The following is a 23757-nucleotide window of genomic DNA, read 5'->3' as shown; positions in this document are numbered from 1 at the left end:
GCTGAGTGAAAATGGCCTCTGGTTGCTGGGTAAGGTGATCCACAGCTTTCTGGCTATCCTACTGGGCCCAGCCTTGCCCATTATTCCCTCAGAGCACAAGACAGATGGCAAGGTGCTCTGAGCCTTTGGAGGTAATGAGAAAGCAGTCACTCTGGGAGAATCAGTCAAGCATCTTCAGTATGTCTCTGACTTCATCAGAGAAACAGACTGCTGGGTCTGTACTGGAGAGGGAGAGGAGGAAGGGGCAAAGAAAGGAGGACAGAAAAGAGAGATGGGTCTTTGATCCAGCCCATCCTCTCTCCCTGCCTGCTGCCTCCCTTCTAGGTAGCAGCAAGATAGCATTCCTCTGTCCCTGCCAGTGCCTGTCAGGCAGCTGCACAGAGGGACCCCAGCTTGGCACAGAATTTAGGAGAGACCTGGGGAGGGGAAAGGCAGGAGAATAAGTGAATTCCCTCTCCCACTCCTTTCTCTTAATGCATGGAGCAGCAGCCACTCATCCATTTCCATTATAAATGGTATTTAATTCTCTTTTATATGCAGGTTTCCAATAAAAGGGTCTGTTAATAATTTATATGCAATAAAGATTACAATTACCATAAAACCAGAATGTCTCACAAACCCCACCTAGTGTTGTTCTGACTCCTGTGGGCTGTGCATACATCCATGTGTTTCAGCAGGACAGCATCTGAGGTAGTGAAGGGAGCCAGAGAGACAGCTGCGGGGAAGGAAAGACTGATGCAGTGGCCAGGAGGGGAAGAACCAGATAAACAGACTAATCAAAAGGACGAGGGCATAAAAGGGAGGAGATGCATGCCGGAGCCCACTTCACAGGTTTCCTCTAACTGCCCAGTCCCAACTGCCCAAATCACTGGCCTACAGGGCAGACCCTCTCACCAAGGCAAGGCCATGACAGAGAAGTGTGGTATGGACTCCACGGGTTCTTCAGTGAGAAGGCAAAATAAATCCCTGCAATGAAACACAGAAACTTCTCTGGAAGAGAAGTCTGTATGCATTACTTCCCACTATACTGGCAAGTTTCTAAGCAGCCTGAAGTAGGCTTGCTAACTCCCTGGCAGGAACAGACATAAAGGACTACCCTGTCCCTTCTGGGACCTTCCTGACAGCAAGGCATCATGCTGTATCCCAGTCAGAAGAAGCAAATGATATTCATGAAGCAGCTTGGAGACTTGGAAGACAACCTCCTTTGGGTACAGACCATGGGCCAGGTAGCTTGTGGTCAGCTCCTCCATCTGGAGCCTCCTGTCACACAGGTATCACATTGCCTCAGTTGGGTCTTGGATCACGGCTCGCCGACCTCAACCCACACCACCTTGGTCTGCTCCTGGAAGATGCAGCCCCGCACCACTTTCACCAGCTCCTCAGCATGGCACCAGGACTGGGGATCCACCCGGGCCCAGGAGCAAGGCAGGCTATGGAGAGCCTGCTCAGCACTACGGCACAGCTTCAGCACCTCAGAGTCACGCTGGCCCAGCTTTCCCAGCAAGCTCCTAACAGGACACACAGACACATCCACAAATATGAGCAACCCACAGAGAACTGAACTAGCACTGGCTGCATAGCACAGAACTACCATGCCGTCCCCTCCAGCACACGTCTCCACAGCCAGCACTCCCATCCCATTCCCTACTACCCCATTCCCTGCTGCCCATCCCATGCTCTCACCCCATTCCCTCCAATGATCGCCCTGACAGCAGCCTGTACTGCGACTCTATTCCCTAAAGCAACTGCCCACAGCCAGTGCTCCTGCCTTGTTCCCTACAGAGACTGCCCTTCCAGAGCCAGCACTCCTGCCCTGTTCCCTCTACTGACTCATTCTCTCCCTCCCTTTCACACACACACTCGAACACACACAGACAGTGCTCCCACCCTGTTCCTTTGTCACTTCATCTGAGTGTAACCTCTGTCAGTCCTGAAGGGCTTTTTGTACCTGAGTCTCCTGATGTTCTTCTCAGTGACCTCGACATGGATAACAATGGGGTATATTTCACTTTTAATTAGATCCCTCACACTCTGGACTCCCAGCTCTAGCAGGCAGTGTTTATTCTGTAAAGAAATTGAATAGATTTACCGATTTAAATGGAAAAGAAATAACCTAAGTCTCTGACAGTTACATTAAATCAAACCCCATACTGTGAAATATCATTGCTTTTCCAATAGTAATTCCATTAAAGGTGGAATTTACAGCCAGCCCCAAGAGGGAAGCGGAGAATTAAAGAGCAGGGCCACTTGACATACAACAGACTGGGTTAGTGTCCAGCCTGACCAGCAAGTCCTCCTCACCCCTTCCCTCTGGCACATTCAGCCTCCATGTTCACTCTTTCCAGGGATTCTGTATCCCCCACTCTGCTCCTATTCGGGAGGCCTTCCTTGCAGAAAATGAGCACCATGGTGGGTGGGAGGAAAATTCACAGCAAGCCCCCTGAACAGGGTTTGACACTGGCTCAACAGAGATGACTAGGTCTGACACTTCGTGGACTCGTGGAGTTTTATGGTGGAAGCTATGGGGTGAACCTAGAACTCCATCAAAAGGACCCTGCACCCAAATCAGTGACTCCTTTTCCTTCTGCCCACTATACAAGATAGGAGTCTCTTTTTTTTCTCCCTCTTCCTCCTTCAGCAGTCCCAGCCTCTCTCCATTGACCATCAGTTTACGTTGCTCCTGCTCCATCCCCAGGACAGGAGTCCCCACTCCGCTACTGGCAGTGCCCAGAGCCTTGGGCTTTCAGTTCAGCACCTTGCTCATGGCTTCCCGGATGGTGTGAATCTTCCCATTCTCCTGCTGGTCCTGGGGGACACCTCTAGACACCTGAGGAGAGGTAGTGGCCAGTTCTTCTTCACCAAGGGTCTCTGCAATGGGAGGCAAAAAGGGATGGTGGGCAAGAGGCCAGAAAGCCCATGAGAAGAGCTATAAGCCATCTTGGCTGGCACCATCTCACACCAACTCTGAAAGCCCTGTAAATGCATGCCTCACATTCTCAAAACTAAGAGGGTCTTAGCTACTGAACTTGGCTGGACAAGGTCTCCAGTGAACACAAATACCAACAGTTCTAGGGATGAAAAGGACCTACGTTCAATGTTATTAAGGATATTTTCATGCTTAAAAAGAGAAAGACAGTAAGCCTTCTCAGAGTGGCAACATGATGTGATTAAAACAATGGGGAGGAAGCCAGAGGACATAGGTGTTACTCCTAATGCTACCCCAGATGCCCTTGCATCTCCTCAGGCAAGTTGCTTGGTTTCTCCTACTGACCTGCTGGGCACACGTGGAAGTCCTGGCGTGAGTTGGGCAGGTCCAGCAGGTTCCTGATGAGCCGGGGCACTATACAGCCAGGTGAGAGCACCACAGGGCGAGGCCCTGGCACCACCAAAGGGTGAACTAGGATGTAGGGCTTTAGGTTCTTATCTGGGTCTGGGAGAGGACAAAATGAAAGGGAAACCAACCAATGAGGATTAGAGCTGAGGACAGTCACCAGCACAGAGATCATCCATACCTTCCCACCCTATACCTGCCCATCTACACATGAATCCCTCCTATATTCAGCACTACCCTCAGCCTGCACCACAGACACTTCCGCTTCTTCTTCTTCTCTCATATATTTTATTTCCCCCTCTACACATTATTAATGTGCCAGAGCCACACAACTGCTTTATCATTTTTGCTTGCCAGGTCCTCATCCTGGGTGCATAGGTATGCTGCATACATGAAGAGGTGGTCAGCAGCCTGTGGCACATCACCATATTCACAGATTAGACTGTCTTTTAAGCTGATCTTATTGTTGTTCTTCAGCACGCATCTATCACCTCACTCCCACATGGGCCCACACCCAAGAACATGTCTCCATTCTTCTACTCACATGCTTCCTGGACCCTGAGAGATCTTTTCTGGATTTAATCCCCCATATCTTTTGTACCTGTCACCCTTCCCAACCTCTGGCTGTGAGATGAGAAGACAGACTATGGGTCCCCTTCCTGGTCCCAGTTCCCAGTTAACCAGAGGGGCCAATGGAGTTCCACATATTGAATGCTCCTGTCCTCTCCACAGGGACTGAGTGTAAAAAAGGAGCATGGCAGCCACAGTACAGACCATCTTAAAGAGGCATTAAATAAGACATAGCATGAAAGAAGGGAAAAGGCTTCCCAGACTCTGACAGGAAAATCATCACAGAAGGGTGATCTACCAGGAAGACAGTGGTCAAAGGTATTTAGGCCTGCTAGGAACCATTCAGATTGACTTTGTCCCCAGCAAACTCCTCTCCCAGAGGGCAATCCAGAAAGGAGGGGTGATAGCAGCTCACCTAGGCAAGGGTCCAGCAGCAGTTGTTGAAGGTACTCCGCCTGGCCTCCTTGCTGTTTGGATTTTCCTGAACGGAGCTGGCCTAGGCCATATTTCTTCAGCTGAGAATGGGAAAAACAGAAGAAAGTGAGTGAGGAAAACAGAGTAGGGAAAAGACTAAAAACACAAAATTCTTCTCTCTGGTGGTCACTGATATCAGATAATCTGCTCACAGGCAAATGGGCAGGGAGTTAGCAACAGGGTCAGGCCCCAGGAGTTTCAAGGGCTCTACTGGAATGAGAACTGGACAGCTCAGCCCCACAGAACATTTGAGGTTCACCCCCTCTGGGACCCTTTTTGGTGCCCTTGCCTGATGCAAGGCTCTCCCACTTCTCCAGCCAGCAGCATGACATCTACAGAGCACTCCCTTTGAGACAGAGTAAGGCCAGGACTGGCATACATCAGAAAGCACTGCTCCACTTCCAGCTGCTGCCTCTGGAACCGGCCCCACGCCCAGCCCTTACAGTGCACCAAAACTGCAGAAGCCATGAGAACAAGAAACCAAGATCCAACCTTCCCATCTCCTGCATCAAGACTTGCTGTTCACTTACAACGAGGGATGTACACTGGCAATTACATGCTCAAGTCAGCAAGGGGCAGTGTAAGGACACAGGCCAAGGCCCCCAGAGTTCCCCAAAGCACCTTTACCACCCACTACCAGATGGGAGAATGCCATACTGAGCAGGGGCAGTGGACTGTGGGCACCAAGACCTCCTACAAACACACCACACATTTTCCACTGCTTTCTTCCGCAGCTTACGTTATTCCGGTAGCCCCTCTGCCGACCTTGCACTTGGCCCTTCTCCAGCATTTTCAGAAGCTGCTGAGCCCTAAAAGGAGAAAGATTACCCTCAGATAGCAGGGAATGTAACTAAGTAAGCCCCCTGTCCCACCGACTGCTGCTGGCATCTCAGTAAGAGGGGTGCACTGTCACCCATTCATTTTGCGGCACCCAGAGATACTACAGCAGTGGGCACTGTTATAAGACCTTGAGAAACCAGACTTCTATGACTCCTAAAGAGGACTCATAAAGAAAAAGAGGAGTGAGGGCAGGAGGGGACAAACATACTTTCCCCAGTGCCAGAATCCTGAAGGGCTTGGATTCCAGTGGAGACCAGTGCCTCTCACGTCCCTGTTACCTGCTGTAATTAGGCACGGTCCCTCTGTCCAGGTCCCGCAGAGTCAGAGGGTCAACACGGGAACAGTACCACTCTTGTCGCCCCTTGTGCATGGTGTCTGTGACGTGCAGGATGTCCCGACACTTAACACACAAAGCGCAGGGGTTGGACTGTTCTGGGAGGGGCAGGTTGGCACGCACATAGAATGAGTCTCCGGGAATTTTCTTCCCTTCTTGTAGCGCCTCCCTGAGAGGCTGGTACCCTGGCATAAGAGACACAGATGTCAGTAAAGTCCCTTCTCCAAGCAAAGTAGGTGGGAGGAAAGTGGGTAGTCACTCACAAGGGACCTTAGTGGCTCTCCATGTCTCTAGGACAGCAGTGATACATGAGCTGGAATTCACAGCCATCTACTACTCCTTGAGGGGAGGCTCCTCAAACTCAGTGAGCATGGCCAGGAATGGGAAAGGGGGGGGTCTCATAGTGAGACGAGAAGCAACCTGGGATGATTGGCTCAAGGGTCATACTCAGAGGGTGGTGGTGGACGGGTCATATTCAACCTGGGGGGAAGTGGGCAGCGGAGTCCCCCAGGGCTCGGTCCTTGGGCCTGCGCTGTTCAAATTCTTTATCAACGATTTGGACAATGGGGTGAAAAGCAACCTGTTTAGATTCGCTGATGATACCAAAATTTGGGGTGAGGTGAGCACACTAGTAGGGAGACAAAGATTCCAGCAAGATCTGGATAGGTTACAGGAGTGGGCTGACATAAACAGGATGCATTTCAATACTGACAAGTGCAGGGTGCTGCACTTAGGCAGTAGAAACCAGCAGCACACTTATAGAATGGGAAACTCCCTTCTTGAGACCACGGAGGCAGACAGGGATCTCGGAGTCATTATTGACTCCAAGATGAACGTGGGCCAACAATGCGAGGTCACAGTTGGCAGGGCTAACCGGACCTTGTCATGCATCCACAGGTGCATCTCAAGTAGGGCCAAGGAGGTGATCCTCCCCCTCTATGCAACACTGGTCAGGCCACAGCTGGAGTACTGCGTCCAGTACCGCACTTCAAGAGGGATGTGGACAACATTGAGAGGGTCCAGAGGAGGGCCACCTGCATGATCCAGGGACAACAGGGAAGACCCTACAATGAAAGACTGTGGGACCTAAACCTGTTCAGCCTTCACAAGAGAAGGCTGAGGGGGGACCCGGTGACTGTCTATAAACTCACGAGGGGGGGACCAGAAGGGTTTGGGGGAGACCTTGTTTCCCCGAGCGCCCCCTGGCATAACAAGGAATAATGGACACAAATTATTGGAGAGTAGGTTTAGATTAGACATCCGCAAGAACTACTTCACAGTTAGGGCGGCTAGGAGCTGGAACCAACTTCCAAGGGAAGTGGTGCTGGCTCCTACTCTGGGGGTCTTTAAGAAGAGGCTTAATGCCTACCTGGCTGGACTCATTTGAGTCCAGTTTTTCTCCCGCCCAGGCAGGGGGTTGGACTTGAAGATCTACAAGGTCCCTTCCAACCCAACTTCTATGATTCTATGATTCTATGAAGGGAGATCCAGGCTGAATGAACAAAGAGGCTGAGTCATCCACTTGCCTCTTTCCCCAGCAGGGAAGCTGAGAGCATCTGCTGGGATTTACCTTGCATGTCTGGCTGGAAGATGAGACCAGCTAGGTCATCCAAGTGCAGCAGGCTCAGGTAAGCCACCTCCCGTGTGCAGTTCTCTAGGGATAGCACCTCTTCCCCCAGTGATGTCCCCCTCACCTACCAAGGACAAATGGACAGCATGCCACAAGAGGAACAAGCATGGTTTCCCACTCCATTTCCCAGCTCCCTCCCTCCAGCTTCTCAATGGCATCTTCAGTGAAAAGAAACAAACAAGAGCGGTGGAAGGGACAGAAATGCTCATGACTCAGGGATTCACCCAGCTGCTGTCCACTGGGCCTAGGAAAGACACTGACCCTGAGGGAAAGTTATCTCACATCTGCCTGAAGTTTCTTACACCTTCCTCTGAACCATCTGTTACTGGCCACTGTTAGTGACAGGATGCTAGACCAGACATCCCATATAGCATGACAGTTCTGTTTCTCATCATTTTTTCCCCCTTCCTATGACTCCATTTAACTACAAAACCTTGCTGTATGTTACGATGAAATGCCTTTCAACCTATTCTGTGCTGTGAATATGTCATGTATCCGGTCTGTAAAGCACTTTAGATTAACAGAATGGCTGGCAGGCACTAGAGCAACAGATAGGGGTATTACTGTCCCAGTTTATGGGTCTTACTTTTTTCCTCCTCCCTTGAATGGAAGGAATCTTAAAGTTAATCATTTGAGAGAGACTCATTATCTGAACAGTGGTAGATAGATATGCTTACTTGCATTATGCATATTAGTTTGTGTGTGCTGTAGAGGTCTAGGCAAGGACTTTTCTATGGTAAACATGAGACATTAAGCTGGAACTCAGCACTATGTGGAAGCCCCATGGGAACTAGACTTGATGGCCTGGGATGTCCCTCTTAGCCTCTGTTCCTGTCTGATAGTTCAGAAGTTGTGTCCCTAGCTTACTAATGTTGAGGTTCTTGGTTCAAGCCTCCAGTACAGGGCTCTGGATCAGCTACTCAGCCCCTGCCCTATTCTTGATGTAATTGTAAGTGACATTTAATAAAGGTCCCCTGTGTAAGTAGAGCTGTAATCTCACACATCTGAATAATTTCCTGACTTACCTCTAGGAGCCGACAACCTTCTCTGAGTCCTGCACTCTCGGCCTTTGAGCCTGGCTTCACCCACTGGACATAAATCCCTGTTTTGTTCCCCCCCAGGACAGAGATGTCTCCTCCGAGGCCCCTGTTCTGCGGCACTAGACTGCGCAGGTGACCCAAGCTACAGAGATGTACCACCAGGGACCTGGTGACAGGAAAAAAAAAAGGGAAATTCAAGTTCCCTACCTTTGTAAGCAGTTGTATTCCTTAATTGGTGCACCGTGTTGCTGGGTACTCCCTTAGGTGATATATCAAGTCTAACCAACTACAAACAGGTTTAAGACATGAGCTGACCATATCTGTATGACTAAGGGATCCAAACCACATTTATTAAACTCCCATAGCCCAATCCCACCATGGGCCGGACCCAAAGAGAACCCAAGATGGACTTCTTTGAAAACAGGATCTCCCATGGTTGAAGCCCTAGTTTACACCCTAAGGAGGATGTTCCCAACTCAAGGGGCTGTCCCCATCTCCAGCCCCAATGCCAGGTGTATCTCAGGTCATCACAACAGACACAGGCACAGGAAAGTGGAATCTGAGTGAATCCCTCGGACTCCATTTTCTCTTCCATTCAGAAAATGCCAGTGTGGAACTGAGGTCCTAGCTCAGGAAGCCACAAATGACATGAAGACTGCCTAGACTGGGGGACACTTCATTATTCTGGGGGGGAATCCTGATCCTCTTTCAGCATCGAGCCTAACTCAAAGAAGAATATATCAAAGGGAGGCACCTCCGGGTGGGCTCCATCCGGTCAGAGAGGCTGGACAAGCAGAGCTCTGACTGCACCCTTCCGGCATTCAAGCTGCTGGAAGAGGAGGAGAGGCCGGCCATTGAGGCAGAAGTGGTACCACTCCCTAAAGGAGAAAGAGAGGGAAGGGAGCATGTCACCTCTGACAGCTGCATAAACTCAGAACCAAGTAGGGGTCCCATGCGGGGTTAGAGGTTGGCTAGTCAGCCAGGTCAGCTGTGGGTAAGGAGGTAGGGATCTGCATTGGATCTCCGTGTCCCCGGAATGGACTTTAGAACAGGCAGTTCCCCCCACCACACCCCATGCCTCTTCAGCTGGTGGCTGGTGGGTATCTGACTGCAGAACCCAGGTAGCCCATACACACCCACCCACTCCCCCAGCCCCACATCACTAGCACATGCCAAAGAACCAGCCAGCTGAAAGATATACAACAGGACAGACTCTGGAGATTTACAACCCATCACCACGATCCGATAACACCCTGAAGCCGAAGCATTTATCTCTTCCAGCTCCTAGTCCTCTGACTCCGAATCGAATTCTCCATCAAATAAAACTCGCTATAAATTAAATATAGCAAAGGAGAATATGCTAAAGCTTCCACAGGAGACAAGCGATTCTCTCCAGACATAGCTGTTGCAGCCAACTGGGGAAATGTGGGGCAATGGTGCCCCCCAGCGGGCACATGGCCTTGCAGCTGGTTTATCACAAGCAGAAGGCATTGGAGGCTGCCCTCCACTCCCACCTCCTTGCCCCTCAAATAGTGCCCAGGACAATCCTTCCATAGAAGCAATGGCTGATGCTACCTGTCAAGTATTCCATGCTGCCAAAGGACCCGCAGGACAGGCTGAAAGGGAAAAACAAAGGGGAAGCATCTGGTAACAGCTTTATGAATTCTTATTGGTACTATATTATGCATCACGTGGCTCCCCTGTAGCCAGCACACCCTACTCCTTCCCCTGGGCTGCTGCCACTACACTGGCACCCCCCACTGGGGCTCCTGCCCCATCCACTCAGCAGCACCCTCCCAGGGCTCCAACCCCTTTGGTCTGAACAGTGCCAGCACCCCTGCACTATTCACTCTTCCAGCTCTCAAGCCACTGCTCATGCTTTCTCCGTGGCACCTTCCCATCCTCTGGCCTGCTCCCTTCCTCCCTGCATGCCTACTGCAAGCTTGTCTCCTTTCCTCTCATACCACTATGGACAGAGCTCCACCACTGCTCATCCCACCAGCTGTCTAGCTACCCTGAGCAGCCCTCACTTTTCCTATTACAATGGTGCCCCTCTCCCCAAACAGCTGGTGCTCCTCCCCTCTCTAAGGGCCAGAATCCCTGCATCCTTTCCCCACCACTCCTTGTTCCCACACAATACCCCCTGCAAGGAGCAATAAAAGAATATACCAAGTGTGGATAGTCCAGGTTTTCCAAGATTACCTTTTTATGGGCACACACCTGTCCTCACGTTGCCGTCGGAGGATGGAGCCCACGCAGGGAGGGAAGGGGAAGGTGGAAAGGCGGTTAATCTCCTTCTCACTTTCTGCAGTCACCTCCTGAACAGAGCAAGACACACAACAGCTTAACCCAGCCAGCACCAAACTCCAGAGCCTTCCCCAGCCCCAGTTCCAGCACTGCCATCTTCCTTCCTCTTTGGGTGGATCACCTGCAGTCCCCCACAAGGTGTAACAAGGCAAGTCGGTGCTGGGGGCAGCAGCAACGTGTAAGGCCACCAGAGTGATTGTGTGGCTGCAGTTGTTATTGTTCCCATCCCCAACCTCAAGTCAATGCCCAAGACTGCTGCCCCAGTCACCCAGCCTTAGTTACACTACTTGTCCTCCACCAGAGCAGCTGGCACCACATTTCAGCTCAGTGCCAACTGGCTCTATAGGCTACCCATGAGAAATGTAATCTCTGCAGAGATAAGCCAAGATGCCACACGGTGCTGTACCTAAGTCCCTGTCCCCTCAGTTGCCTGTCTGAAAAGCAGCTCTGTACCCGCTGAAGTGTGGCCTGATAAAGGTATGATAAAGGGAAGACCAGTTAGGTAGGTCTGCCTACCTCCTACCACAAGAAAGGGGAGACGATATGGAAAGGTATGGGCACTAGCACAGAAGAAAAGACCTAAAGACTCTCCTCCTTCTACTCCCTGCGGAACTGGTTGCTGCAGGATATAACTGAGGATCGATGGCCTCCATAAGAGACAAAAGGAGTTTTGTCACCGAGTTCCATGGTGCTTCTTTGACTGGAGGCCATATCTGCATCAATGCTAGCGAGCGCAACACTTCTCTTGGGGGAGGAACAGCACTTCCCTACCAGTAGAGTATTGTGCAGTCAAGTACTGAGCTAGGTGTGGGGAATGAGTTTACTATTCATGATCAAACATGCTCAGAGCACAAGCCTGGGGGTGCCTGTGTCCTGTTCCCAGCTCAAACACCAGCCCCTTGTGTGACCCCCTCCAACTCTCTGCCAAGTAGAGAATGTGATGACACTTCCCCATGCCTCAGCAGTGCCTCAGGGCATTGTGACTGACCTCAGCGGTAGGTCAAGAAACTGTGCCCAAAGTCTCACCATGCTCTGACTTGTGGGATCTCCCAGGAAGGTGATGGCAGAGACTCCCAGTGGGTCCGTGAGTCCAGCCACCAGGGGAGAGGGATTATCACTCAGGCTCCAAGTGCTGCTTAAGTTGGAGCAGAGGGAGTGGGAGGAGGTGAACATCTGCAAGAGAAGGGACCCAGTTAGAAGGTCACTCTCCTATTAAAACCCATTACCCTTTCCCCATGCCCCTGGACCACTCCCCCTTCCTCTTCCCTCCTGTTTCTGCCCCACACCATTCAGGGTCTCAGTCTCCTCCTCCCTCTCTAACTCACCCCCTTCCTCCCTCCCACACTAGGAACCTATCCTCTTCCATTCTGGCCTACCCACCCCACCACTGACATCTGGGCCCTGTCTCCCCATCTTGTAGACTATCTAAAGAGGTTGGGATCTCCATCACTGGAAGTTTGCAAGGACAGATTGGACAAACATTTGTCTGGGATGGTCGAGATAGGGTTGGATTAGGTGTCCTCCTCAGCCCTGTTTTTCCACGACTGTGATTCTTAGTCTCAGACCTTGATGGCTCTTCGTCACGCACCTTCTTTCCCATGTCCCGAGTGCCTTGGTATCGCTGCACCTGAGCCTCCAGAGAGCTGTTCAAGCCCTCTAACTTGCTCAGCTCACTTAACAGCTTGTCTCTCTCTTCCTCCAAAGTCCGGACCCGTTTGCGGTACTGGTCCTTCTCAACCAGGCTCAGGGAGTACTGCAGCTGGACCCCATCTCGGCTCTGGATAGCCTGCAGTGGGACCAGACACCGAGGAGTGAGAAGGGTTGGAGGGCACTTGGGGCCTTCAGCACACAGAACTAGCCCCCTTTCCTGGAGACAACTTGGTGGGGTGGGGTGAAGTGAGGAGACAGCCCCTTTCCTGAGGGCAAAGGGCCTCTGGGACAAACAGCATCTCACCTGATCCCTCTCCTTCTCTATTTCCTCCAGCTGAGACAACACTGTGTTCATCCGGTGTTTGTATAGGTCACAATCCTTCTGCAGAGTCCGATACTTCAGCTGAAGGTCTTCCATCTCCTGCAGATACTGGAAACAGGAACCAGAAACAGTCACTTCCTCCCAGGTCAAACAGCCCAGCTGCTGAAGGACCTCATCTTTCAAAGGCACCAATGTGTGCATGCACTATATTACCTTATCCCTTAGCTCCTCTGCCCACTGCAGTTCGTTCTGCACAGAGTGGAGCTTCTGGCACAACTCGTGCCGATCATCTTGAGCTTCCTTCCAGTCATGCTCCAGAATGTCCAGGAGGATCTGCTCAGATCCTGGCACCTGGGTCTCACCTGCTGCCTGGCAGAGAACAAATCAGAGTGACCAAACCACAGGCTCCGAGAGATTCTGGAAATTGGAGGCAGGTTTAGGCTCAGCCTGTGAGCCAACTGACAAATAAGCATTACTACTACTACTTCCACCTAGAGGCCACACTGCTTTCCAAACCTCACCATGCTCAGCACTGCACGTAACTTTGGCCAGAAACAATCCTGCCCCTAAATAGGTTATGGGCTGAATAGGCCAGACAAACAAAGGCTGATTGTGGCTAACTGAGGCATGAAAGGGATCAGGTGCCTTGCCCAAGGTCACACAAGGAACCTGTAGCAGAGCCAGGAGCCGACACCACTTTGCCAGAATACCACTCTGGGGCCTTATCAAGCCACCCATCTCAGATGCCTCGTAGAGCCCAAATGTCCCTTCTCTTCACCCAGATGGCTAAGGCTACCACAGGCCCCAAACCAGGGATCAGGGAGGAGAGAGAATCTAACTCAGGATTTTAGACGAGGGCCTCGTTGCTGGTTGGAATGGTTTCCGTGTGCTATTCCTGAACACCCTTGGGTGGTGGTTCCTCCCTTTCATTGTTCTTGTGGTTGTTATTCTTGAGTCAAGCTTCCCTTTCTATTTTTGCGCCTGTGTCCACAGCCCCTGCTTATTGTTAGACTCTATAAATAAACCTGCTCTTTTATTGTTTCCCTCCCCTACCTGGTCAGCAGAGCTAGCTCTTAAAACATCAGCAGGACTGTATTGCAGCAGAGGCTAAGTTCTTTGACACAGACAAGGGCCTCAGCTGCAGCCTCAACAGTCCAAAACACCTGAAAAGGGGAAATGCAATGCTAAAGAGAACCGAACCCTCTCTGTGCTACATCTTGCTGCAGCCAGATGCTCAGAAGTCTCCACAGGGAGAGCCCAAGCAAGCAAAGGTCAGTATAGCCACAGAGGAGTCAGAACTAAGGCCTGCTTTCTCCTCTCCCTTTGGCCCTGTCACCACTAGCTGGTACCTGCAACCTGCCCTGCAGCTCCTGGAGTGAAACTGTTAATCTCTGGTTCTCAGTCCACAGATCAGACACCATGTCGGAGTGGCTCCGCTCCTCTGCCTCCCGCTGGGGCATGGTGGACATGTGTTTCCTCAGCAGGTTGCATTCCTCCTCCAGGCTGGTGACCTTACATTTCAGCTGGTCTACCTGGGATGCAGAGAACAGAGATGGCATCACCCCTCATCACCCTCACCTTCCTGTAGCAGATCAAAGTAGATACACTGAGACAGGGCTTGGGAGCAATAAAAACAAGGGCTCCCAGACAGCATCATGTAATCAGGTCTGGCTTAGGTCACCAACCAAATGAGCCTGGTGGGTGTAAAAACAGGAGATATGTTTGTTCCAAATTGCTGTGCAAACAGCACTTTGCCTCAGGGGCTCTACTTTGTAGTGTGACCTCCATGCCTGTTTATGACCGGTAGACGATACTGCAACCTCCACCTATGAGAAGGCATCCATTTTGAAGCAGGGGCTTGACACCTCATAGAATGACTATGCCTGAGGAGCAGTCACAGAGCAATCTAGGACCATCAGCTCTGATGAGCTCTCAAAGACCCGCCAATTCCTGGAATAATAAACTCTTTGGGAACTGCCTTGGGAGAGGGAAGTGGAAAATCCCAGCCAGAGTGCATAGCAAGATCTGCAGTTTCCCATGCTGACAGCCTGCTTAGAGCAGTGGTTTTCAACCTTGTTTAATTTGTGGACCACTTTGAAAATTTTGAATGGAGGTGTGGACCCCTTTGAATTGTAAGTGTAGGTATTCACATACTTTTAATTGATCGTAGTCATGTCGCAGACCCCTTAGACTGTGGACCCAAGAGGTATGTAGTCCACAGGTTGAAAACCACTAGCCTAGGGTTCAGAGAAACTATATTTAAAGAAGGGACTCTCCATGCAAGGGGGCAACCCATGCCAAAAGCCTGGGATAAAGAGGCAGGAAAAGCTGCCTTCCTGGAGAAAGCTATCCAAACCCAGAACTCCCAGGAAGGGCTGAGATCAGACTGTTCAGAACTATTATTTTCAGTAAGATTATAATGTGGGTGGTTAGGCAAGTCCTTTGCTGAGCCTGCTGTCCTTGCTTTGCTGCTACATTGCTGCTGAGGGGGTTAATCAAGAAATTTGAGCTCTCACAGCCACTGAGAACTTGAGAGCTTTAGGAAGGAACATACCTAAGCCAGCAAGGGCTTAGGAGGGCTTCCAGATACCAGGGAACTGTACTCTACAGGGTCCCAGCTCCCAAGAAACAGACCAGACCTGGGGTCTGATGTTACAGCAGCGATCGTCAGTGGTACCATCCTCAGATCCCCTGTTGGGTGTGTGGGATGTTCGTTTCTGGATTTCTTGTTGTTCAAACAAGAATTCTAAGGTTGCTCCTGTCTCCCCAGGGTGGCAACACAAAACACATACTGTCTCTCTGTTTGTCCACTACTTTTGTAACTTTCTCACCTCAAACTGTCCAATCCTCATCTTTTTAGATAAGGTATTCCAATCCTATTCCATTTTTGGTTTCCTTTCCTTTTAAGGAAATTACTGTACCTGATTAGTCCACCGTACCAATCATAGCACTCACTTTTCCTAGTGCCTTATAAGGTACTCTGTATAATTTAATTGCTTAGTTCCAGAAAGGCCTAAAGTTATGCTAAGAGCATAACTCAGTTTGCCTGCTACAGAACTGGACTAACAAAGGAAACACCACAAGGCAGAGGTCTAATTAATAAGGTAGTTATAAATAGGCTAGTCCAACTCAGACAGGGGAAATGGGTATGTCTTTGCCAGAGGTGAAAGTGTTACAAGTCGGGTGTGGAGTCATTACTTCCTCCAAGACTTCAACACTGTAGCATCATCTAAGGGATGAGGAGGTGAGGATGAAAGTAGGTGCTGTGCCAAGAACTTTGATGTCAAGACCAAATGCCAGGCAATACATTGAACCTTGCACAGCATGCACACATGCCTAAGGTAAGCACAACAAGACACATGTGCTCGTTCCTACTAAAATAAATGGGTAAGAGTGTTATATCAGAGAAAATAAACACTACAACCAACACATAATACACATTGACAGAGCAACAAAGATATGCTCAGACAGACCAACACCCAGCACAGGAACATGCCCTGACAAAGCACCATTCTGATAGGTGCATAGGTGCATACGCACATCCAACCTACTGTGTGAAACAATTTATACAGCGGCCAGTCCATTCCTAGCATCTGGCAAAGGAGGTTGTTGCCTACAAAAGCTCATGCATCTCTGAATCAGTTAGTCTCTAAGGTACCACCCTGCCCTACCTTGTTCCTGACTTTAAAAGGCTAATTGCCTTCATACACATACACAGAGCGACTTGCAGCACAGACACACACTGACAGAGCAGCTCACAGCACAGGTGTAATTACTAAAACCTAACTGAATACACCTACAGATGTCCAATAAAAGTACCACCTACCATTTAGGTGTACACACTCACACACACCCATAACTGCTAACTCACATAGATTCACTTGCCCATATACACTCTTACTAACGTAATACATCCTTTTTCATCTGTCAGAAAGTACCCGCACTCCATGTTTCACTCTCTAATTTAGAGCCCAACACACACTCCTGCTCATTAATATGCTCTCCCTCTGACACTACGCCTTCATACCCGTCCCCCAATATTCATCTCCTTCCCCACCATACCACCAGCTGCAGGTCCCGGCTCCGCAGAACGGCCATGTTCTTCTCCTCACACAGCTGTGCATAGCGCATGGCTAGCATGTAGTTCTCGTCCTTCAGCCGCAGCAGCTCCATGCTGTGGGAGTCCCACTCCTCCCGCAGCCTCTGGTATCGCTCCTGCACCTTCAGCAGCTCCTGCAGCCGCTGCTCCAGCCGAGCTTGCTCCTGCTCCAGGGCCTGGTTCTTCACTTGTAACTGGTGCTCTCTCAACAGATGCTCTTGCCGCTGAGCCCTCACCTTCTTCACTTCCATCATCAGGAACTGGGTCAAACCCTCCGGACCCTCCTCATCTAGGGGACAGAAGACAGTCACAGACAACTCCTAACAATCCACCCTACACCTAGACCACCCATCTGTCAGTCAACCCAGGACTCAGGACCCTGGGATTCTCATGCATACCCCAAGCCTCCCCCAACCCAGGGCTCCTCACATGCCCCAGAGCTCTCCCTGATGTAGGGTTCAGGGTTTGAGGCTCCTCATAGAGACACTAAGTTCCTAAGTCAGGTTTGGGGTTCTGGATTCTACCCATTCTGTCACACATGCAACGAGACACTTGAAGAGAGAGGGACAAGGAATCCTGCACCTACCCAGGATCATAGAGCAGCGCTGGGCTGGCTCCCTCCCCGTCAGCCGGATGAACTGCTCTGGGTAATAAAACTCCAGGGACTCCAGGAAGGCTTCATAGCCTCGCTTTCCACGGCTTCGAAGGATGTCTATCAGGTGCCCTAATGAGAGAAAGGAAGACACTGGACTGAGCCATCACTAAATGGAGGAAAAACTACATGCAACTCCACTGTATGAAGTAGCCAATTCACAGTGTGCCTACACACAGTGGGACCTCAGCTGGCAAGGTGGCCATGTGTGAGCAGTGGCCTCTATTACAAACAGGGCAGGAGTGCTGGATGTGCAGGGGGAGTCACTGTAGGTAACAGGCCAAGACTGCCAACTGTGTATGGGGGTGTTACAATACAGGATAGCGCTGGCTGTGGGTGGGAGTTGCTGAAGGGAGCAAGACAGAAGCATCAGCTGTGCAGAGAGTCACTGCAAAAAGCAGCAATGATGAAATGCTAGCATGGAAAGTATATGCCAGGTGAGAGCCCTGGGCATTGGGGTAGCTCTGCTGATGGAAGGGTTAACATTGGGCTCCCCATGTCCCACGGGGAGCACCTGCTCTCTCCCACCTGTACGGTTGCTCTTGCATGGGAACCTGCACGAGCTCAGCACCTCTTCTTCGTCCTGCTCATCTATTACACGGCACTGGCGCAGGTATGGGGTCAGTTTGGCTGGGTTCAGGGAGCGGGTCAGCTGGTGCCGCACACTCTCAATCTTCTCCCACAAGGCCTCTTCCTTCTCTTCTTCCCCTGAAACACTTTGGACCTGGCCCGGGGCATCCTCAGCATCTAGGAAGACAGAGAGAGAGCCTGTAGCATGACAACAGTTTTGAAAAACTTACTAAGGAGGCCATCATTTGCAAACTGGAAATGAACAGGGTGTTAAGAATCAATCAGCTTTGTTGAGGGTAGATCATGCTTGACAAAACTTGTGTCCTTCTATGACCAGGTAACTAACCATCTGGATGAGGGACACGTGGTAGACATGATATACTTAGACTCCAGTAAAGCCTTTGATTTGCTCTCCCATGAGATTCTCTCAAACAAACTCGAGGGTGCTGGACTTGACCAGTCCTCAGTGAGGCGGGTGGACAATTGGCTTAGAGACTGCTCCCAGTGGAGGGTAATCAATGGGCTGACCTCATCCTGGAAGGCCGTCTCTAGTGGTGTCTCCCATGGAGCTGTGCTTGGACCCGTGCTCTTTAATATATTAATCAATGATCTGGATGAGGGCACGGGAAGCTCAGTTATTAAGTTAATGGATGATACCAAGCTGTGGGGAAATGCGGGCACACTGGAGGATAGGGCCAGGATCCAAGAAGATTTTGACAGGCTGGACTCTTGGGCAAAGCAGAATCAGATAAAATTTAACAAAGGTAAGTGCAAAGTCCTTCACCTGGATAGGAAGAACCCTCACCACAACTACACGATGGGTGGTGGCTCACTGACTGGCACAGAAACTGAGCAAGACCTTTGGGTTACAATCAACCAGAAGATCAGCATGAGTCAGCAGTGCGATGAGGTCACTAGGAAAGCAAATACAGCTCTGGTGTGCATTAGTTGATGTATGTCCAGGAGATCCAGGGAGATGCTCCTCCCTCTGTATTCAGCACTGGTGAGACCTCAGCTGGAGAACTATGTCCAGTTCTGGGCACCACACTTCAAGAGGGACATGGATAAGCTCAAGAGGGCACAAAGAAGGGCCACCTGCATGGTCAAAGGCATGGAGGATAAGCCCTACAAGGAGAGACTCAGTTGAATTGGACCTGTTTAGCCTGAGTAAGAAAAGGCTGAGAAGTGATCTGATGGCAACCTACAAGTACATCAGAAAAGGACACAAAGCTAAGGGAGCAACTCTTCAGGAAGGTACCTCAAGAGAGGACAAGGACAAATGGACATAAGCTTATAGACAGCAAATTCAGACTAGACATAAGGAAGAACTTTTTCTCCATAAGGGTCACCTGAAACTGGAACACACTCCCACCAGAGATGGTGCAGTCACCATCATTGGAGGTGTTCAAGAAGAGGCTGGACAGGCACCTTGCTGAGTTTGTCTAAGCCCAATAACTTCCTGCCCATAGCAGGGGACCAGACTCAATGATCCTACAGGTCCCTTTTGGTTCTACACTTCTATGATTCTATAAAAGGGGAATCATAGGCTTGGAGAATGGCAAGGGGTCAGTTTGCCTACTACTGGGTTGAAAAACATGATCAGGTCCCCTAAGTATAAGAACTAACCAGAATACTAAGAAGTGTCAGCCTGGGACACTAGGAATATGGTGAAGAAAGAAAGCATCTGCTCCCATACAGATCAGCCTCTGCTCTCTGACTGGGGACAGGTCTAACAGTACATTCTCTTCTGTCTGTGCCAATCCCCAGCCTCCCACAAAGAGAGACAGCCAAGAGATAGCAGTACTCAATGGAGTGAAGAGGACAAGTCCTGATCAGGGAAGTCTCTGGAAGATGTGTTCTTTGCTCCCCTAACAATCTGCTCCTTCTTTCTCTCCTAGCCTGCTAGTTCAGACCTGGGGAGCAATGTGTTTCTAAGGGGAAGTCAGAATATCCCCTATGAAGCCCTCGAACAGCGAGATGATCTAATGCTGCATTCCCCCGATACATGTCAGCTTCAGGAAGTCAGAAGAGGGGCTAGAAAAGTGATTCTCAGCCAGGGTGCAACAGCATCCCAGGATGCTGCGAGACTCTTTTAAGGGTGCTATGCAATATTAGCACTGAAAGGTGTGAAAACACTGACATGATTCACAAGATAAACCCAGAGATTTCAAATAGGAATCCATAGCATTAAAAACCTGATGACCTAGTGTGGTCTTTCTGAGTTTTTTGCAATAGAAGAACTGCTCTATTAAGTTTTCCATAATCAAAAACCAAGTGAAAGCTGACAGCTGGCATTTGCTGAGGGGTGCCTTGGGTCTAAGAAGGTTGAGAACCAGTGGTCTAGAATGCAGTTTCCCATATAGGTCAGCTTGAGGCACTGGAAGCAAAGGGAATCTAGGGGGCATGTTCACAACATGCTGTACCTTTTAAACTGGGGCATCACAAATATCTGGCACAGCAGCCCAATTCACTTCTAATGGAAATGGACACTAGTGTCAAGGGAGCTGTACCCCGTTACACTAGCAGATGAGTTACTCCAGTTAGTGGCACAGCCCAGCCTATGAGCAAGCGCAAAGTAAAGCGCAAGCACATTTTTTCCAAACAGTCACCAACTCAGCTGCCAAATTACTTTCCCTTAGGGAATGGGAACTGCTTCATTATTCAAAACAAGCCTTCTCTCTGACCCTCCCATTCAGCTATAAAGTATAGGTCTCCTCAGGCTGGAAGCCATTTTCCTTTCTCTATGTACATCTACGCCTCCAGAAAGACTGATAAAAATCCTGGCCCTGATTCCAATGATGCACAAAGTGGCCTGGAATCTCCCTGGCAGCTCAGCAGATTCAAATTCCACCAAGGCAAATGAGAGGAAATCTCCACCTCCTTCAACAGCCCTCAGGGTGAGAGCAGTATCTTAGGACTCTAAATTACCAGCCTGCATAGCAAGGATGCCAGCTAAAGATTTGTTCAGGAGTTAATCCATTAAGTAAAGGCTCATGTATTCCTGGGTCCAGTGTACATGATGTAATTAGAGCACTCCGTGCCCATAACCTTCCTGTTGGCTGAGAGGCCCTAGAGACAAAGGAGATGTTGCATTATTGCAAGGGATGTTCATCCCCCATTTGTAATTAATTCACTAGCTCAGGGGCAGAGTCCTGCTGATGGGGAATTGAACAGAGCTTGTAGAAGGCACCCTGGTTTCTTAAGATGGCTTGGCTGCAGTTCTGAGCTCTATTCTTTGGCAGCATACTTGTGGACTTGACTTAAATCCTCCTGAAAGAAATCCAACTGGGTGCTGTGTACCTATTCAGTCAACAAACAGCTTCCTGGCAGGTATTTTCAGCAGAGACAACCTAGGCCTGAATTCCTCTCCTCTGCCAGCAGCAGCACATCCAAGGCAGGGCAAAGACACTTCAGGTCCTTGGATGTGGGCAAAGTGGTTTCTATGAAAGTTTCTGTCTGAATGAAAGTGGACACTGAGTTTCCCATTCCAGTCCCCACCTGCAACAGACCTGGGAGTCGGGGGAGGTGAAGAGGGGTGTAGCTTCAACACTGGAGTCCCACTGGGAGGTAGCTGCTTAGGGGTATGGTGAATAAATCTAAACAGGCCCAATTCAGAGCTGCAGCAAACGTGTGCGCCTCCACTGACACCCTCAGCTTAGGTGCTTACTTAGGTCTGGTGGCAATGCCCCTCCAGGGTAGGGCTAAGACAACCTAGACAATCCAATGAAATCACAGTGATCAGACATCCAGACATAGTGTACTAGTTCTCTCTCTCTCTCTCTCTCTCCACCTCTGTCACTGCAGGTTTGGCCAGATAATGTTTTGTGCTACCTCTCAGATCCTAAACAAGGGGGATGTGGCAGATTGGGAAGAGGGCAGGGAGCAGAAAGCAGAGCAGCAGATCCAGCAGGGGAAGGCGATTGGAGTGGCACTCCATGCCTACTAAAAAGGTTGGCTCTCACTGATATACCATTACTTATCTATTCATTAAATTGATCTGCAGTCCTCCCCAGCAGAGGCTCAGGGCAGATTACAATTAAAAAAAACAGACACATTACAAAGAATGGAGGAATATTAAAATAGATAATATGTAACAGAACAAACTCAGCAGACAATGCCCCCAGACTGAGCCCTACCTATTAAAGGCCTGACCAAATAAAAAAGGTCTTACAACTCTTCTCAGAAAGAAGCCTAGACTTGAGTTTTGACAGACCACAAGGGAGAAGGAGTTCTAGGGCTAAGGAGCAATTACCAAAAATTACCTCCTGTGACTTATCCCCAAAATTGCTCCACAGATGATCCTTGGTTGCTTGGATCAAGGTAGGACATATGGGAGCTTATGGATTGAGGTGGGACATATGGGAGAAGGCAGTTGCTTAGGTACGTACTGGGAAACCAGACTGTTTAGGAACTCATAGGTCAAAACCAGCGCTCTGAATTGCACTTGGAAAGCCACTGGGAGCCAGTGTAGACTCTGGAGCACTGGAGTAACATGCTTCTGCCAACCCTCCCCCATCAGAAGGCGGGACACTGCATTGTGCACCAGCTGCACCTTCTGCACAGTCTTCGAGGGCAGAACTGCAGTAGTCTACCCTCGGGGTTCCAGAAGCAGGGGAGATCCACATCTGAAAGAAGGGTGGCAGCCTTCTCACCAGGTGGAGTGGATGCGTGAAGGCGCTCCTAACCACTGGTGCCACCTGAAGATCAAGGTGCAACAAACATAAACACCTACATGCTGGCCCCCCCGCCTGCCCACCCCAGCAGGACTCTCTTACCTGGCATGCTGAAAACACACAGCCAGAGCCTTCCACTACCAAACTGGCCTCTTCTTCCTTGCCCTGCACAACCGCAGAGTCCCTGTGCTCTGTCAGGGGTTTAGACTAGCCCAGGCTGGGGAAGGAGTGGGGGTGGAACTACTCTCCTTCAGCACTGGTTGGCTGACACCTAGTCTGTGCGACTGCCAGCATCCGACCCCCCAGGGCAGGTTTCTGGCTGTCTCACCATCCAAGTAGGCAGGCACACCCTGGCCTCTCCCATCCGAGTCTTCCCCCATTGTGGCTGTGCTGATCATAAAATGCTAAGCCAGTCACTTCTCCAGCCTGGGGACAGATACGGTCCCTCTCAGCATCCCAGGTCACCAGGCACCCTCCTAGAAGCACAGGGCTTGAGAGACCCCCTGCTCTTGTCCCCTGCTCAAGCCAGGATCCGTATGCTTCCCATCACAGAATCACAAGTGTGTGTGTGTGTGTGTGTGTGTGTGGAGTGGGGGGGGGCAGGGGGCAGGGATGGAGAAGACCCCATGGCCACTGGCAGTCCTAACTCACTGGTGTGAGCAGGAGATGATCAGAACCCAGCCAGCACCCCTATGCCTCCCTGCACCAACATAAACACTGCCAAGGAGAGGCAAACTCACCCCCCATCCCAGGGCTCAGTCCCCTGGCAAGCAGGGGGGCATGTGCCCAGTGTCTTGAGCCTGGGAAGAGTGGAAGCTGCTGCAGAGAGCCCAAGATCACAGTGCTCCTGCTCCCGTCTGCATCTCTTCCTGCCTCTGCCCACGCCCTACCCGACACACACCTGGCACCATTGGCCAGCAGGAATGCAAGCAGGCCTGAGCCGAGCAAGCCCCGGCTGCCTCTCTGCTCCCCACCCCGGAATGCAAGCCCGGGGCCGGGGCAGGGCAGGGCAGAGCCAGATGAGCCGCTGGCTGGCTGCACTTGCCCCGGGCCCCCAGCTCTGCCTCAGACCTGCATGGACAGTACTGAGCACAAGAGCCTGGGCAGAGGGATCACTTGGGAGCAGCTCTGCCTCCAGCCTGAGGAAAGGAGCGGGGGGGTGCACATGCTGGACTGCTTCCTGGGGATCCCTGCTGGAGCCCAAAGGATCCTATATAACACAGCCTGTTCCTCCTGCCCGAGCTGGGATGGGGGGGTGTGGGTGT

General features: G+C 50.6%; 1 protein-coding gene across 1 annotated transcript; it reads right to left on the bottom strand.

Annotated features, from left to right (window-relative positions):
- Positions 1-543: 543 nt before the first annotated feature.
- CARD10 (caspase recruitment domain family member 10) lies at positions 544-22673 on the bottom strand. Its single transcript, XM_090041076.1, has 21 exons — positions 22595-22673; positions 17778-17996; positions 17184-17321; positions 16561-16886; positions 13848-14030; positions 12712-12867; positions 12481-12606; positions 12115-12312; positions 11553-11699; positions 10440-10537; positions 9795-9835; positions 8974-9097; positions 8205-8385; positions 7120-7243; positions 5494-5734; positions 5115-5184; positions 4317-4416; positions 3272-3430; positions 2756-2868; positions 1949-2064; positions 544-1508 (listed from the first exon to the last, which is right to left on the bottom strand). The coding sequence occupies exons 1-21, from the start codon at positions 22599-22601 to the stop codon at positions 1301-1303; spliced, it is 3075 nt and encodes a 1024-aa protein (XP_089897202.1). The 5' UTR covers positions 22602-22673; the 3' UTR covers positions 544-1300.
- Positions 22674-23757: the final 1084 nt, after the last annotated feature.

The sequence above is a fragment of the Crocodylus siamensis genome, chromosome 4 (genome assembly GCF_052110815.1).
Source record: "Crocodylus siamensis isolate JL-2025a chromosome 4, ASM5211081v1, whole genome shotgun sequence".
In the NCBI taxonomy this organism is placed as follows: domain Eukaryota; kingdom Metazoa; phylum Chordata; order Crocodylia; family Crocodylidae; genus Crocodylus; species Crocodylus siamensis.
Note: the sequence above shows the minus strand (reverse complement) of the source record. Positions and strands in the feature narration are given on the sequence as shown.

Excerpts from the sequence above, each read along its gene's own strand:
- CARD10 (XM_090041076.1), bottom strand. Across the intron at positions 14,031-16,560 it reads GCCGGGACCTGCAGCTGGTG|GTAGACCAGCTGAAATGTAA; the intron begins GTATGGTGGGGA and ends TCTGCATCCCAG. Across the intron at positions 5,735-7,119 it reads CTTCCAGCCAGACATGCAAG|GGTACCAGCCTCTCAGGGAG; the intron begins GTAAATCCCAGC and ends CTCTTATGCCAG.